Here is a 13,829-nt window from a genome sequence, read left to right as displayed (position 1 = left end):
GAAGAGGCCAAGACCCACGAGGGGGAACCATGGCAACGCGGCAGCACTCACGGGCCTGGTGTGAGGGCAGCGCCTGCTGTCAGGGCCTCCCCTGGCCCCGCGTGTGCTTCCCGAGTGGCTCCTGCTGTGCTAGCAGGGTGGGGCGGGGGGGGGGGCCTCCGGCTCAGAGCCCCCCACCCATGCCGGCGGACACAGCCATGAACGCCTGTGTCCACCCCTCTCCCACGGCCAGGGTGTCCCGAGCACCACACACCAGCAACACGCTGCAGAGAAATTCCAGCCCCAGCTGACATGCAGTCTGATGATGCAGGGAGTGGGGACACCCCACGGGGCGGGGAGCCCATGGCTCCCCCCCAGCCCAGGTGCTGCCCGGAAACAGGGCTACCAGCGTCTGCAAATTAAAACAGCGACAGCAACTACCATCCACTGAGAGCACGTCACCTGCCAGGTGGACCCCACACATCACTGGTCCACGTGACTCCTCTCACTGCTGGGGGAGAAGCAGGTGCAGAGGTAAGGGCCTGCTCAGGGCCACGCAGGTCCCAAGCAGCAGGGCTGGACTGCCAGCTCCCACCCACCCAATGCCCGGCTGGCACTCTGAGCCCTGAACCGCGTGTCTGCTCTTCCGTATCGTCACCACCGCCCACAATCCTGGGCTCTGCTAGGTCACTTCTGTCTTTTGATTTGTCCCCTCCTCTGCTCTTGGCACAGGCATCCTCAGCCCTCCTTCCCCTGGCTGGTGCAGGGTGTAAACACGCAGAGACCATCGCCCCTGCTGCACACGGCCACCTGCCTGGTCCGCCCCCGTCAGAACCTTCCCACGTGTGAAGTGCATCATCGGGAAGAAACGAGACTCAGACTCAAAACGTGCGTCCTCCTGTCCCACAAACCACCTGCTCCTGCGACAGTTCCCAGCATCCACCGGGAAAACGCCTCGCCATGAACCGCGGGCTCCGGGACGGCCGAGCCGGTGAGGACACGGTGAGTCCCAGCTCTGCCCTACCCGGGCTCCCCAGAGCGCGAGCTTGCTGAGGTCCCCACTGTGTTCTTAAAAGGCAGAAAACTGAAAATTGGAATGTGTCAATAATAGTCAAGGACACACACTAAAAATACAATAAAAAGAGAACGTTCCACATTTGTTCCCTCAGATACACCAAACATGAGCACAAATACTCATATTAAAATGTAACTTTTTAGCAAAGGTGGTGATTTTGACTTTTTCAAGATGACGGTCCTGTATTCACTGACTGAAGGAGCATCAGCATGGAAACTGTTCCCCGTCAGTGGTCTGCGGTGCTGGACCACGACCCGACTCGTGGGTAAGGCTGTTTCCATCTCGTCTTAGTGTCTTTGCAGAAACGTAACTTTACGTGACCATGTGACCTTAGGATAAACACTGTACAAACTTCTGCAAGTTTGTAAGCTTTGCTAAAATTACCTGTATCATTTTCTAACACAGTATTTCCTTCAAAAGAAATTTTAAAATATGGAATGATAAATAGATTGGAGATTTTTAAAATGATGACTCCTGAACAATCTTCACTCGTGAATAATAAAATCGTTAGCTTGGCTTTCCTTTTCTGAAAAGTGTTACTTACATGACCTCTGCAGGCTTCGCACAGTACCCTGCCACATGGCAAGCCATTAACGCACAAAATCACTTCTCACTCACTTTGGTGTGTCCCCCGTACACAGCAAAGCACAGAAAAGCTACGAGATCCTCAATAAAAAAAAATCTGCGGCTTGAACTGGGAACACGGCGTCCAGGAGCCGCCTGTTCAATTCTAAGCGTTCACTTGATTTTTTGACCGTAAATCTCTGGTTGAAAATGAGACAAAACATTTGGATGTAAACAAACAAGAGTCCTGAATGCTACACACAGGCCCTACTGAAGTTATGACTCATCTACACTTCCACGCCGCTGAAATCCCACGGAACTAGGAGTGTGTATTTAAGGGCTGTGGTTTGTGAGTTTTTCTACCACAGCTTTTACGTCCCACTCATTCCTTTCTCCGTAGGACTCAGCCGATCTGGAATTACACAGTGTAGGTATGTTTACCGCCCTCTCTTGTCTTAGGCCAGCCCTCGTCCCCCAGAGCGGCAGCCCCGCCACCCACAGGCTAGTGTCCGCAGCTGCCCCTTGGCGACACTCACACAGAGCACGCTCTTGTGCACCCGTGCTGCTCACGGAGACAGACGCTAACCTAACAGAACACACCGTCTCCGCCCTGGGAACCGAGCTGGGCGGCAGTTCAAGCCAGAGCAGCAGGACCCCCGCAAGCACCGCTCCCCACCACCCCCTGCCCTGCACGCCCCCCACCTGCGGGTTGGCGGCCAGGACCGTGTAGTTGCCGTCGTCCTCCAGCGTGGCAGCAGCGGCACGCAGCGAGCAGGTGCCGTCGGGGTCGCTCTGCAGGCTGTAGTGCTGGTTCCTGGGGGAGATCTGCTTCCCGTCCTTGAACCAGTAGATCTGAGGGAGGAAGCAGACGCCGGTCAGGGCGGGGCCCTGGGGCCACATGCTGGTTCTGAGCGGCCAGCCAGGGAGCTGACCCCAGGCCGTGTCCTGCTGCGCTTCACAAGCTACTCATCCTCTTCTGGTGTCTAAAAAGACGCTCATCAGGAGGCTGGTGACATCACCGCAGTTCTCCTGCTGCTGCTGGTCTCCCGTGTCCCTAACGAAAACGTGTTACTTGTGAGGTCAAGGTAAAAAGGTTATTTTAGACAATGAAACCAGGCCCCAAACGCCAGTCTCTCCTCCGAACTGTCAGACACGCAGGACATGGTGTGTGTGTGTGTGTGGGGCGGTCAGACACTGCTGCTTTACTTCCGGGCCCAGGAGCAAAGGTTACGGCCGGTCAGCTCTCCCCACTGTGTCAAAGGAAACACAGAAGTACTTAAACATAATAATTTTCAAATAATATCTTACCTTTGAGTGATAGAAAATTAAATGTGAAAAATAAAAATAAATCATGATTAAACAAAAAAAATTCCAAGTGGCCCAGTGTCCCTCCCTCACCTGTGGACAAGGCCCCAGGTCCCTGGGCCTCTCACGGCTTAGCGGTTGCTGCCGACCTGGCCTTGAACTGCGCGGTGGGTGAAGGTCACAGAGCCGGCAGCCCTGTCTCTCCGGGAAGGCTTCTGCACCTCCTTTCCCACCTCGGGAGGGAAATACACCCAGCTTCACTGTGGTCAGTTCTGTCCCTTGCGACTAAAAGCAGTTCTCACTGGTTCCCAACAGAAGGAACTCAGCTCAGAGCCTACAGGTTTTTAAGAACTTCCTGAGTGTAGATCAAGACACAAGCTGAGACCACAGCTGGCGTGCAAGGTCCGCTCCCTGTCAAAGCCTAGAAATAGCACAGACAAAACACACACGACCGGGACCTGCCACCATAGCTCTTCCTGCCCTTAGTTTTCAGTCAGCTCCACATTTACAGAAACTACAGCATTCATGTCCGGAACCTAAAAAATTAACCACCCAACAGACGAGTGACTTTTGGCTCTAGAGTGACGTTCTGTAAAGTGTGATACTTTGTAACTATCACACTCTGAGCGGCTGGATTATTTCCGATGCAACAGAGAAGCCATGACGAGCCTGCAGCTTCTCCCTTCTGCACTCCTGCCCCTAGGCCACTCCTCAGAACCATGTCTTCTCTTAATCTGCACCTCTAGTACTCTTGGAGTTCAACTTTCAAGTGAAAATTAGGAGGCAGTGCCGATGTTTTACAGAGTCTGCGGATGGACAGGGAGGTACGAGAAATGAAAACGAGGGGAACCAGATTCCTTCCGATCTTCTCAAGTCTCCGTGGAACAAGACGTCAAGGGCAGAACAAGAAATTCTTTAAAAACAAGCTAAAAAAAGATGTGTATTTTTAACCACGATGACTATTCCAGACTCTAACAATCCCAAGGTAGCTTCTTGAGCATGTGCAGGAGAAACAGTTTGCACTAAACCAGGGAGGGCAGAAAAAGGCAGGCGGCCAGGAAAAGAGGAGGACGGAAAGGAGGGAAGAAGCAAACCTGCCGATACGACATCCTGGAAAACCAGCCTGGGACCCACAGCCTTGTGAAGGCTGCCGCCCGCCCAGCAGGAATCAGCGACTCTAGAACCGGACCGCTGATCCTGTCCTGAGTAAGGCTTACAGAGAACGTGGGCCTTTCTGTGAGGATTCTGGGCAGGTAGGTTCCCACCGAGGTCCATTCCTTAGCTGAGAGTTGGTCCCCGTGTGGGCGCCTGCCCCATCTGTGAACAGGCCCCCGCGGGCGCGTCCAGACACCAGCAGCCTCCTCTAACTCCGGGTTACGCTCCAAGCCTCGCTTTACTGGGGGGAAGACGGGTCTGAACACCTATGGCTGCTCTATTTTGGTCTCTCTCTCTTTCCATGGGGTTGGAATTTGGTTTTAGGGTAAGAGTTCGGTGGTAAAACTTACTTGCCGCAAAAACAAAACAAAGGTTGGAGCCACAGACAGAGCACGTGGGAGTCATGGGCGCAGCGGCCCCCCCAACGGGGCTCCTGACGCCCCCCAAGCCCCAGCGATGCCCTTCCCGCAGGGGCTGCGTTCCTCGCCCCTGTGTGCTTCCTTCACACGCTCCTGTCCCATCATAACGTTTCTCTTCCTCTTGAAACTGTTGCCATCATTTCCGCCACCATCTGAGTTTTCCCTGGGGACACACCTCTCCTCCCTCCGACCCTGTGGGCGGAGGACAGGCCCCAGTGGGGAATGCTCCAGGGGCAATTTTTTGCTGGCTTCTGCAAGAAACCTTAGAATTTTTACCATCCTGGACTAAACTCTGTATTAATGTCTCGGCTATTAGCTGTGTCCTGTGATGGTGTAAACCTGGAGTTTCCATCTCTCACGGTGTCGCTTCCGTTCTCTTGAGCTCTAGGGAAAAGCATCGTCCACCCTGCTGCTCTGTGGGGCCAGCGAGCGGTGACTCTGGTCTCTGTCTGAAGACAGGGCCCCTCCACCCAGCACCCCGACATGCCTGCAGGGCACGCCTCGTCCGAGGACCAGAGGGTCCTCCAGTCACCCTCCCGCACCTGGATCCCCCCCACCCCCGCCTCTGCAAACACAGGAAACCCTTGTCTTGGAGACTAAAGGTCTGGCGTTCCCCTCAGCAGCGGCAGCACTGCTCCTCTGTGCAGTGCAGGCACAGGGTTCCAGTCCCAGCCTGGCCGCTCACAGCTCCCTGGCCTGGGGGAGGTGGTGGAGCTGCTCACGTGGATCTGGGTGTGACAAGGATGACACCTTGAGTGAATGATGGGCGTGTGAAAAGCTCCTTGTCAGTCACCTGACAGTTACTGTTCTCCTGTTCTATTCCGTTCCATTCCTGTTCCCAATCTATTCTATTCCCTTTTCTTTTCCGTCCTGTCCCAGCCTATCCCTCCACCCTTGCTGGTTTCTGACACCTCGTGACACAGCCCTGACCTTGCTCGGCTTCCCGAGGAGGGTTCTGCACTCCTGCTGCCACACGTGCTGGGCGCCGGAAGCCCAGCTCCCCCCTCCCCCCGGAAACAAGACAGTTGGGAGGCTGCGCGTCAGCTCACCTTCGGTTTTGGGCTCCCGGTCACCTTGCACGTGAAGGTCACCGGCATCCCCTCAAAGATCTTGTAGTGTCTCAGCTTCACCTGGAAGAGCGGGGCCACGCCATCCTCCGTGGCCACGTCCCCCCAGGGGGCCTCCTCTTCTGGGTCCTCCACGGGGCACCTCTCCAGCCGGTACTCGATCTCACTGATGAGCCTCTGCTCGCAGCTGGACACCTTGTACTCCTGCGTCGGACAGAGAAGGGGCGCGTCACCACCCCCGTCCCTCACGGTACCAAGTGCCCCTGAGCCTGGTCCCCGGAGGCAGGCCCCCAGGACAGTGACGTCTGCACCGTGGAAACAAACAAGTGCAGGCCCAGCTCAACTCCATGCGAAACAGAACACCTGGAAGTTAGTGTATCTGATGCTGCAAATTGTCCTCAAGTCTTACGGTCCAGAAAAAAACCAACTATGAAGATGAATTTCTGTCTTGTTCCCCTTGGGGCGGTGAGAAGAAAGGAAAAGGCAGCAGTAACCCCAAAAACTGTTCCCAAAAGTGCACACAACGGCACATGGGCCCTTCTGTCGGGGGAGGGGGGGACCGCGGTGCGGCCTGTCCCATCAGACGAGTAACAGAGAAGTGGCGGCAGCTCCCCTCCTCCCAACGCCCCCCAAGCCTCTGCCTCCTCTCTGCAGCGAGGACCCCTTCTCTCCACCCTTTCACAGAAAAAGTGGGTCGACTGTCAAAGGTTTGGTTAAAAAACACAGCAGCAAAGAGCCGGTCACACCCACAGCCGAGTAAGGTGGGCCCTGAAGGTCTGCTTACAAAGTCCAGGGGAGACAGGGCAGCCCGTGGTGAAACAGTCTCTGCTGAACAGTAAATAAAAGATAGTTTTAACGAGGTTTTCTCAGAAGCCACTCAGCCTTTAAAAACCAGTCTGCTGGCTTTAGGGAAAAAATACAACAATATGAATAAAACGGCAGAAAAAAACAAGCTTTTTTTGTCTCATAACTATGAAATTAATCAGTTTAAGAATTAGCTCTTTTTCCCCTAGGAAGATTTATCAAATGAGAAACTTTCCATGATTTAAAACTCAGAATATCTACGAATGACAGGCTCCAATTCAAGCTTGTAAATAAATGACATGAAAACCACACTGTGGTGCTTCTGTCCCCCAGGCAGTAAACGTAACGGATGCGGCTCAGTGGCGGTAAGCGCGGAAGCAGGCAAAGAGGGAGAAGCGGCGAGAACAGACACAGGGAAAGACCGGGACAGAAGGAAGGTGGAGGCGCGACCTTCTGACCGTCCAGAGGACTCCCTACAGAAGCGTGAGGGGACCCGGGGTCCTGCAACGACAGAAGGGAACAGGTGAAGAATTAGAACAGAACAGCGAGAACCTAGCAAGATTCCTAGTCTCTAAGGGAAGTGTCCGTGGTGGCTGTGTTTAACAGGAAAACGCTCAGATTTGGAAGGCTGGGCCCCTTCTCAACAGACCCGAGGCAGAGTTCACTTGATCCTTTAAGCCTGTGTTAAAAAGCTCTCTTTCCTCTTAGAACGACATCTGGGGACTCCAAGCAGGAGCAGTGGAGATTACACAACAGCTCACGTCAAAGCCACAAGGTGACTCTGCTCGGTGTCAGCAGGGGAACAAAACAGCATTTTAGGTTTCCTGCTGATCTGTGATTTGTAACTACACACGTGGAGGAATATAGAGGCTTTTCTGCACAGTCACCTGGACGACATGGGAAATACTAGCTATTCCAGACAATTTCAGTGAAGACCTGTTCCTTCACACAAACCCATTCTGCACTGAAGCACAGGACAGGAAAAATGGAAAGACACTTGAAAGGAGGGAAATGGGTCAGTAGGAAGATGAAAGGACCAGGTGTCACAAGCGAAGTGACCCCATGAATCACGCGATGAACAGCTGGGAGGTGACCGGTGCCACCCACGCCCCGCTCTCTGACCCACCCTCGGCCTTCCACGGAGCTAGCTGGCCCCAGGGCTGTGTCCCCAGGAGCGTGGGCAGAGGGGACAGGACCATCTGCTTTCCGAAAAAGCCTGGGGCGCAGGGTACCTGGCTGGCCGCCTCCTCTTCTGGCTCCGGAGCGCTGAGGACGGTGGCGCTGCCGGCCCCCAGCAGGCGGCGGGCCATCCTTTCCTCGTAGGTCAGCCTCTGGGAGGAGCAAGGACAGAAGACGCGGAATCAGAGATCTCACGACTACACAGCAGCCCAGAGAAAGGACGACAACCACACGGTGCGAGGTTCTCTGTGACGGCTCCCTCTCCCCCTCCGGACGCCCGCACACCCAGCAGCCCTTCCTTCCCTGGTTCGCCTCCTCCTGCTGCCCTCCGGTCCTGCCAGCAGACCCAGGGCCGGGGGCCGGGTGACCCACGTGAGCACCACTCACTGACGGGCACAGACCAAAGGTAACTTCCGTAAAGACAGACACGTGTCGTGTACTTACCCCTAACGATAAACACAGAGAAAAAAGACTTAAACAGCAAAAACAATTTTTTAAAGGGAATGTTATTTTCATAGCCATCCACAGGCTTCAGAGGAGCCTCGTCAGGTCCGAGCCTGATAAGAGAGTTTTAGACCAGCAGGCGGAGATGGTCCTCTTTGCTCTGGGGGGGTCGCCCCGTTTGAGCGCACCTCCCAGGGGCTAGGGGACTGGAGGGGCCGTAGGCAAAGGTAAACACAATAATCCATGAAGGCCGCCTGCTCAGCTGAGACCCTCCGCTCATGACCCGACTCGGGGCGGGCTGCCTGTGAAGGAGGCCGTATAACTTCTGCATGTGGCGACTGGCGCTTGGCCCCCAAACGCTGAGGAAGTGGCCACGTTTGTGTTCTGTCTGCGGGGCTGACTGCTGCTCCTGAGGGCGGGCTCTGAAATGACCACGGGCCCACTGGGAGCATTTAAAAAATAAGCGTTTGATTCAAAACAGAGAATAACTGGTAAGGCAGAATTTAAAAAAAAAAGGCAAAACAAAACAGATGTTGCTTCAGATAAGCGTCCAAACTTCTGAATACAGACAGATTCTTTTGGAAACTCTCTAATCAGGAAAATACGCTGGGAAAATTCCCAACTTCCAGTCATTGCTGGTTGCAGTCCCAGCTGAATCCCAGGAGAAAAACAAGACGCGTGCCAGCGACAAACGAACCCCAGTCCAGTTACTCCCCTCGGTAAAGAAGGGCTGAGGATGAGGACAGGTGGATGTGGGTGCCTCAGTCCAGCAGGTTATTATTTCAATTCATTTTCTCGCGTGTTAAAAAAAACCATGAATTTAACTTTCAGAGTTTTAAATACCTGCTCTCCTCAAAACCTTCCAAATTTTCACAGAGAACTATACTCATGCACCAGCAAAGAGGGTGGGAGGGACGGCCACCCTGCTCGTCCGATGCAGAAACATCAATCCCATGTCCAGGATGTCCCCAGAACGCAATTGCTACCCTCAGAGGCCAAATCTGCTTCCTAGCTCTGTGTGTAAACCACTATGCCGTGTAGATTTACAGGCTCCGTATAAGAAGCCAGAGTAAGTACAGAATGATATGTAACATCAGGAAAAAGCTGTCTGACGGTCTCATTTTCTAAAACAGGAAACCTCACTTTTCTTGTCTTTCTAAACTCTCAAGTGTGGAAATCTACGGAAGTTACTGGAAATGCCATCCACCACTAAAAAAGACAAATGCAAATATGTATTTATATTAAAAAATGTGATATATATATAACATAAATATAAATACACATAGTATAACAGAATAGCTTACAGAAGTCTTAGTCCACAAGGAATACTTACTTAATCAAGGAGAAAAAGCTGGAGAGATGCATTTACCTGGCTTGAAAAAGTTCCCATAAGTATTTGTTTTAATCTTTCAAAAGCTCTGCTTGACAGAGCCAGGGAAAACTTCCAGAGTATGTACATTTGTACATGCAATCGCTTATTTCAGGCAGAAGGTATCTCCCCTTTGTGAAATCTTCTCTTCCCAGTGAAAGGAGTAACTAACACAAGATCTCATTAGCATTTTCAACCTCCGGAGCTCAAGTGAGGGTGCCGCCTAATTAAACGGAGCGTCCCCTCTGCGCCCCGCCTTTGCGTCACGCGTGGTCTGTGCTCACTGCCATCTGTCAACCCCTGACACTTAAAATCCCTAGAAAACAAGAAGCAGAGAGACCTGCCCTTCTGCGAAAAGCTTCAGAGGGAGATTTTATACACAGAGAAGTTTTCCCATATGAAGCACAAAAGGCCCCCTTCCCTACCGGAGAAATCGTATTCACTAGGCGCGCCTTTCCTGGCTCCTTCGGCTGTGACGAGCCAGTAAAACCAAAACACAAGCAGAACCACCGACGAGGAAGCACCTCATGCTCACACTTTAACTTGACCTCCTTATCTACTTTACACGTCTGCAGCCTTGAAACAGATTATTTTCTCCTTGAATCTGGCTGTTCGGCAGCAGCCTCTCCCATCCAGATCACGGAACCGGCACCTCCTAAGAGGCTGCACTTCAGCACTGGCCCCGAAATAAAGATGCTTTCTGTGCAGAAGCGGTGCCCAGTGCAGCATCCAAATTCTGCTCTCGGTCCCCAGTCCAGTCCACCGCTTCCTGTGCTCCCTCCCGCCCACCCCTCCCGCGGGATCTGTTCCTTTTCCCATAAGGAGCAGTTCCTCGCTTGCTCCACGCCCAGCCTCGGCCTCAGCGCTTCCTCCTCGCTCATCTCCCAACTCACAACTTTTACTCCAAGAGTGGTCCATCAATAGGGGTGGGGGGGGGGAGGGCGGTGAAGGCAGGCAGAGAGGACGTCCCCTCCCCCTCCCCAGGTTCAGGCTCCACCGGCAGCCCCGCCCCCGGTACCGTCTGCCTGCCCCCCCAGAACCAACAGCCCCACCCCCACAGCGCAACCCCGCCCCCCCAGGACCAACAGCCCCACCCCCACACCGCAGCCCCGCCCCCGTACCGGCTGCCCGTTGTTCAGCAGGTCCTCCTTGAAGCGGAGCTTCCGTTCCAGGTCCTGAATGACAGCATCCTTGGAGCCCTGGATCTCCTCGTCCGAGGCGACCCTGGCGGGCCTGCCGGCCTTCTTGGGGTAGCCCCTGCGGGACGGAGCACGCAGGTCAGTCGTGGGCGCCCCAGGCCCGCCGGGACCTCGTGACACCGCGCCGCCCACCCCCGAGAGCGGTCCTGGGCCCCAGTGACACGTAAAGTCCATGCCGCGGGGCGCGCCTGGGCTGAGTTGGGGGCCCCGGCGGGGGCAGTGATGTAAAGTGAGAACGAGGCGCACGTGTAACGACCTGGGTTTCCGCCCGGGTCAGGTGCGCGACCCTGGGCCGCTGCCTGAGACCCCGAGAGGGTGTCCGGGAGGACGGATTCCTCGACTGTCCCCCTGGTCCTTGGGCGTCAGTTTGCCCAGCATCGGCGCCCCGCCCACCCGGCACAGGTGCAGCCTGCGCCTCCCCTCAGTCCCCCATCCTGATCTGGGGCCAGGGCTGGAGGTGGACAGGGGTCTGGAGGTGGACGGGGGACCCGAGTGACTTCCTTCCCACTTTCCCTCCTCTCCCTCACGGGGCTGCGTGCGTCCACGTGAAAGAGAAACGGAGCCCCCAGACCACAGGGAAATGAAGGACCAAAGCTGCCTGTCAACGACGTCATGTCAAGGTTAAAAAAAAGCAAGTTAGGAAGGCCACACACAGTGCACTCCCATTAACAAACAGGCAAAGTGCAAGCCTCCCACGGCAAAGGGGTCCCTGGACCCGCCACATCGCCCCAGAAACTGAGAAATGCAGATTTCTGTCCCCCCGCCCGACCCACTGAATCAGAAACTCTGGGTGGGAGTTCAGCGATGTGCATGGAACAAGCCGACCAGGTGATTCTGATGCAGATGAAAGTTTGAGAAACAAACGCAGGAAAATTCACACACGTAAAGTGTAAAGATTAAGTAAGAGGGTGCCTGACTCAGAAATTTACGGTGGTGGTTCCCTGGGGTGGGGGGGAGTAGGGGGGACATGCATGCCGGGGTGGTGTGGGAGGGTCACACAGGGAGCTTGAGACGCACTAGAAACAGGTGAGACCTTCACTTTACTGCTATCCTGTACATTCTACCAACACCTGCACGCACTTCCTTCTCTGTACTCTATTTTATGAGCCGTTTCTCAGGGGAAAAGGTTACTTTGCTGCCAAAGTGCCAACGCATCCAGGCCTGAGACCTCTTTGCGGGCATGAAGTAAGGGTGTGCGTGTGAGGTCGGAGCGAAACCAAGATGGAGCATTTGTAAAGGCAGCACCAGGGCAGAGAGGGGTCACAAGCTTTTGAGGCAAATTTCTGGCAACTGATGCTTTTCTATAAAATGAGTCCCACGCTTGTTGTCTGACGTGGAGCAGCCGGGGTGTGATCCCCCAAGTGGCACCTACTTCTGAGGAACAGAATAACTGGTGACAAAGAGATGCCTTCCCTGCATGATGCTTTGTACAATTACAGAAATAAAATGCACACTCCAAGTAAACTGTTACCCCAACCAGAACTCATCAGAGAACCCTCCCCAGCACACGGGGACCACTGGACGACCACACTCGCCCTGTGCAGGGACACGCTCTGCTCAACTGTGCAGAAGCAACACCACCCGTCCACTCCGGCTTTAACGTGATGCCACCGACTGTTTTAAATAACGTTCTGGTGTCTGGGGGTAAAAACAGCCCAAACTTGCACACTGGCGTCTGGAAGGTTGAATCTTCCAGAATGAACGATTCCAAATCTCAGGAAGTCTCTTCTTCCCTTGGCTACTGAGTGAGCCTGAAAGCACCCCTTGATGGACTGTCCCAGGTGGACATGGTCAGCACATCTCAGAGACGCAGCTCAGGGCACGACGTGACGTAGGAGGTGGTGGGTCTGTCTGGCGAGCAGGTAATTTTCTAACCCAAGAGTCCATTTCCTCCTCCTCATCCCACATTCAGCGAAATCGAACAGAAACTAAATTCCACACAGTTGCAGAGTCAGCAGAATCATCAGCACGTAGGTATCCCTCCTCGTCAGTTCTCTGCTGGTGACCCCACCAGCCCGGGGGAAGAAAGAAAGGCCCCAGGGGACCTGGGTGGGCAGAGGCTCCTGAACCTCGTCAACCTCCAAGGGCACTGCCGTGGGGACAGGCCGCTGCCCTGCTCCTTCCCAACCGTGAGGGTCATCACTGCGTCCCCGGCCCCTGCCCCCTGCCGCCCAGACGTGAGAAACAGAGCCTCACCTCCACACACACCTACTCCTCTACAGATAAAAACAGGACAATGCAAACCTACAAACGATACAACAGCCACTTCTGCATCTGATGATTAAGAAAATGGAGGTATATGAAACTCAGATTTAAGACTTACACAGACGAGAAAAAGCCCGACTAATGTATTTCTACTTCATTGAGTCACATGAAGTCAGTCCACTTACTGGCACGTGACATACAAAAAAAAACCATCCTACTAGGAAATAACTAACGTGCAAGTGAAACTGAGTTTGCCGTCACCACATGTGCCCGATATATGAGTAAGTTATTGAAAAGATTCCCCTGACAACAGTTTGGCAGTTTCTACAAGTTCAAGGATGCCAGCTGGTCACGGCAACCCTGAAAAGGACACTCAGTCTCTGGCAAATTATCTGAATTATCATGATGGATAAACAGCTACTTTTTCATTTTTAATTCAGGACACAAATGAGTGATCCCACAGTATGCTAGAGGAAAAGTATTTCCAAAATTAAACGTATCAAACCAATGGAATGAATGCTTCAAGTGTGTGTGGGTGACCGTAGATGAGTGGCCTCTGGGCTGGAGCTGCCACTGGACTCTGGCGTCACGGGGCCTAACCATCTCTGGGCGCGGACACAAAATCAGCCCCACTGCCACCAAGTTCTAAGAAACGGCAGGAGCAACTGGCCGCTTCTGGGGTAACAATCATAAAATGTTCTGACTCCATAACTTAAGTCACTGTCATACATACGGATAAGAAGCAAGTGATTCTATTTCTTAAGATAAAGCCCTTAAAACTGCTTGAAAGAATTTCAAAGGCGAAGAGCAGATTAAACTACCCTTTCTATTTAAGAAGATAGTAGGTACATCCCCCCGGCCTCAGGCTGACTCATGTCTGACCAGATTCCAAATGAGGACTATTAGCACGATGGTTTATTGAGTACGCATCTTCCCGAGAAGCAAGATTCCCTGCCGTTCGTAGCAAGAGAGGACACAAAGTATTGCTAAACACACTCCCACTTTCTGAACCTAACAGTTGGCTTCTTTGTAGCAAGATAATGCTCATCTCCTCCCCACCAAATA

At 53.5% G+C, this 13,829-nt stretch overlaps 1 protein-coding gene and 1 long non-coding RNA gene across 10 annotated transcripts in view; one reads left to right on the top strand and one right to left on the bottom strand.

Moving 5' to 3' along the window:
* Nucleotides 1-1,575, top strand: part of LOC123618457 (uncharacterized) — a 34,177-nt gene extending 32,602 nt beyond the window's left edge. For all 4 annotated transcript variants that reach the window (XR_012503481.1, XR_006726887.2, XR_006726888.2 and 1 more), the window contains one exon: nt 712-1,575. This is a non-coding gene — a long non-coding RNA (uncharacterized LOC123618457). The remainder of the gene's footprint in view (nt 1-711) is intronic.
* Nucleotides 1-13,829, bottom strand: part of PALLD (palladin, cytoskeletal associated protein) — a 283,258-nt gene that overhangs the window by 15,867 nt on the left and 253,562 nt on the right. For 5 of the 6 annotated variants that reach the window (XM_074355727.1, XM_074355724.1, XM_074355728.1 and 2 more), the window contains 5 exons: nt 10,482-10,617; nt 7,601-7,699; nt 6,819-6,869; nt 5,547-5,768; nt 2,321-2,470 (listed from right to left, as the gene is read on the bottom strand). In XM_074355727.1, coding sequence (XP_074211828.1) covers nt 2,321-2,470; nt 5,547-5,768; nt 6,819-6,869; nt 7,601-7,699; nt 10,482-10,617 — 658 coding nt within the window. The remainder of the gene's footprint in view (nt 1-2,320; nt 2,471-5,546; nt 5,769-6,818; nt 6,870-7,600; nt 7,700-10,481; nt 10,618-13,829) is intronic. The other variant, XM_074355725.1, reaches the window with a different exon arrangement.

Source organism: Camelus bactrianus, chromosome 31 (assembly GCF_048773025.1).
Source record: "Camelus bactrianus isolate YW-2024 breed Bactrian camel chromosome 31, ASM4877302v1, whole genome shotgun sequence".
In the NCBI taxonomy this organism is placed as follows: Eukaryota; Metazoa; Chordata; class Mammalia; order Artiodactyla; family Camelidae; genus Camelus; species Camelus bactrianus.
Note: the sequence above shows the minus strand (reverse complement) of the source record. Positions and strands in the feature narration are given on the sequence as shown.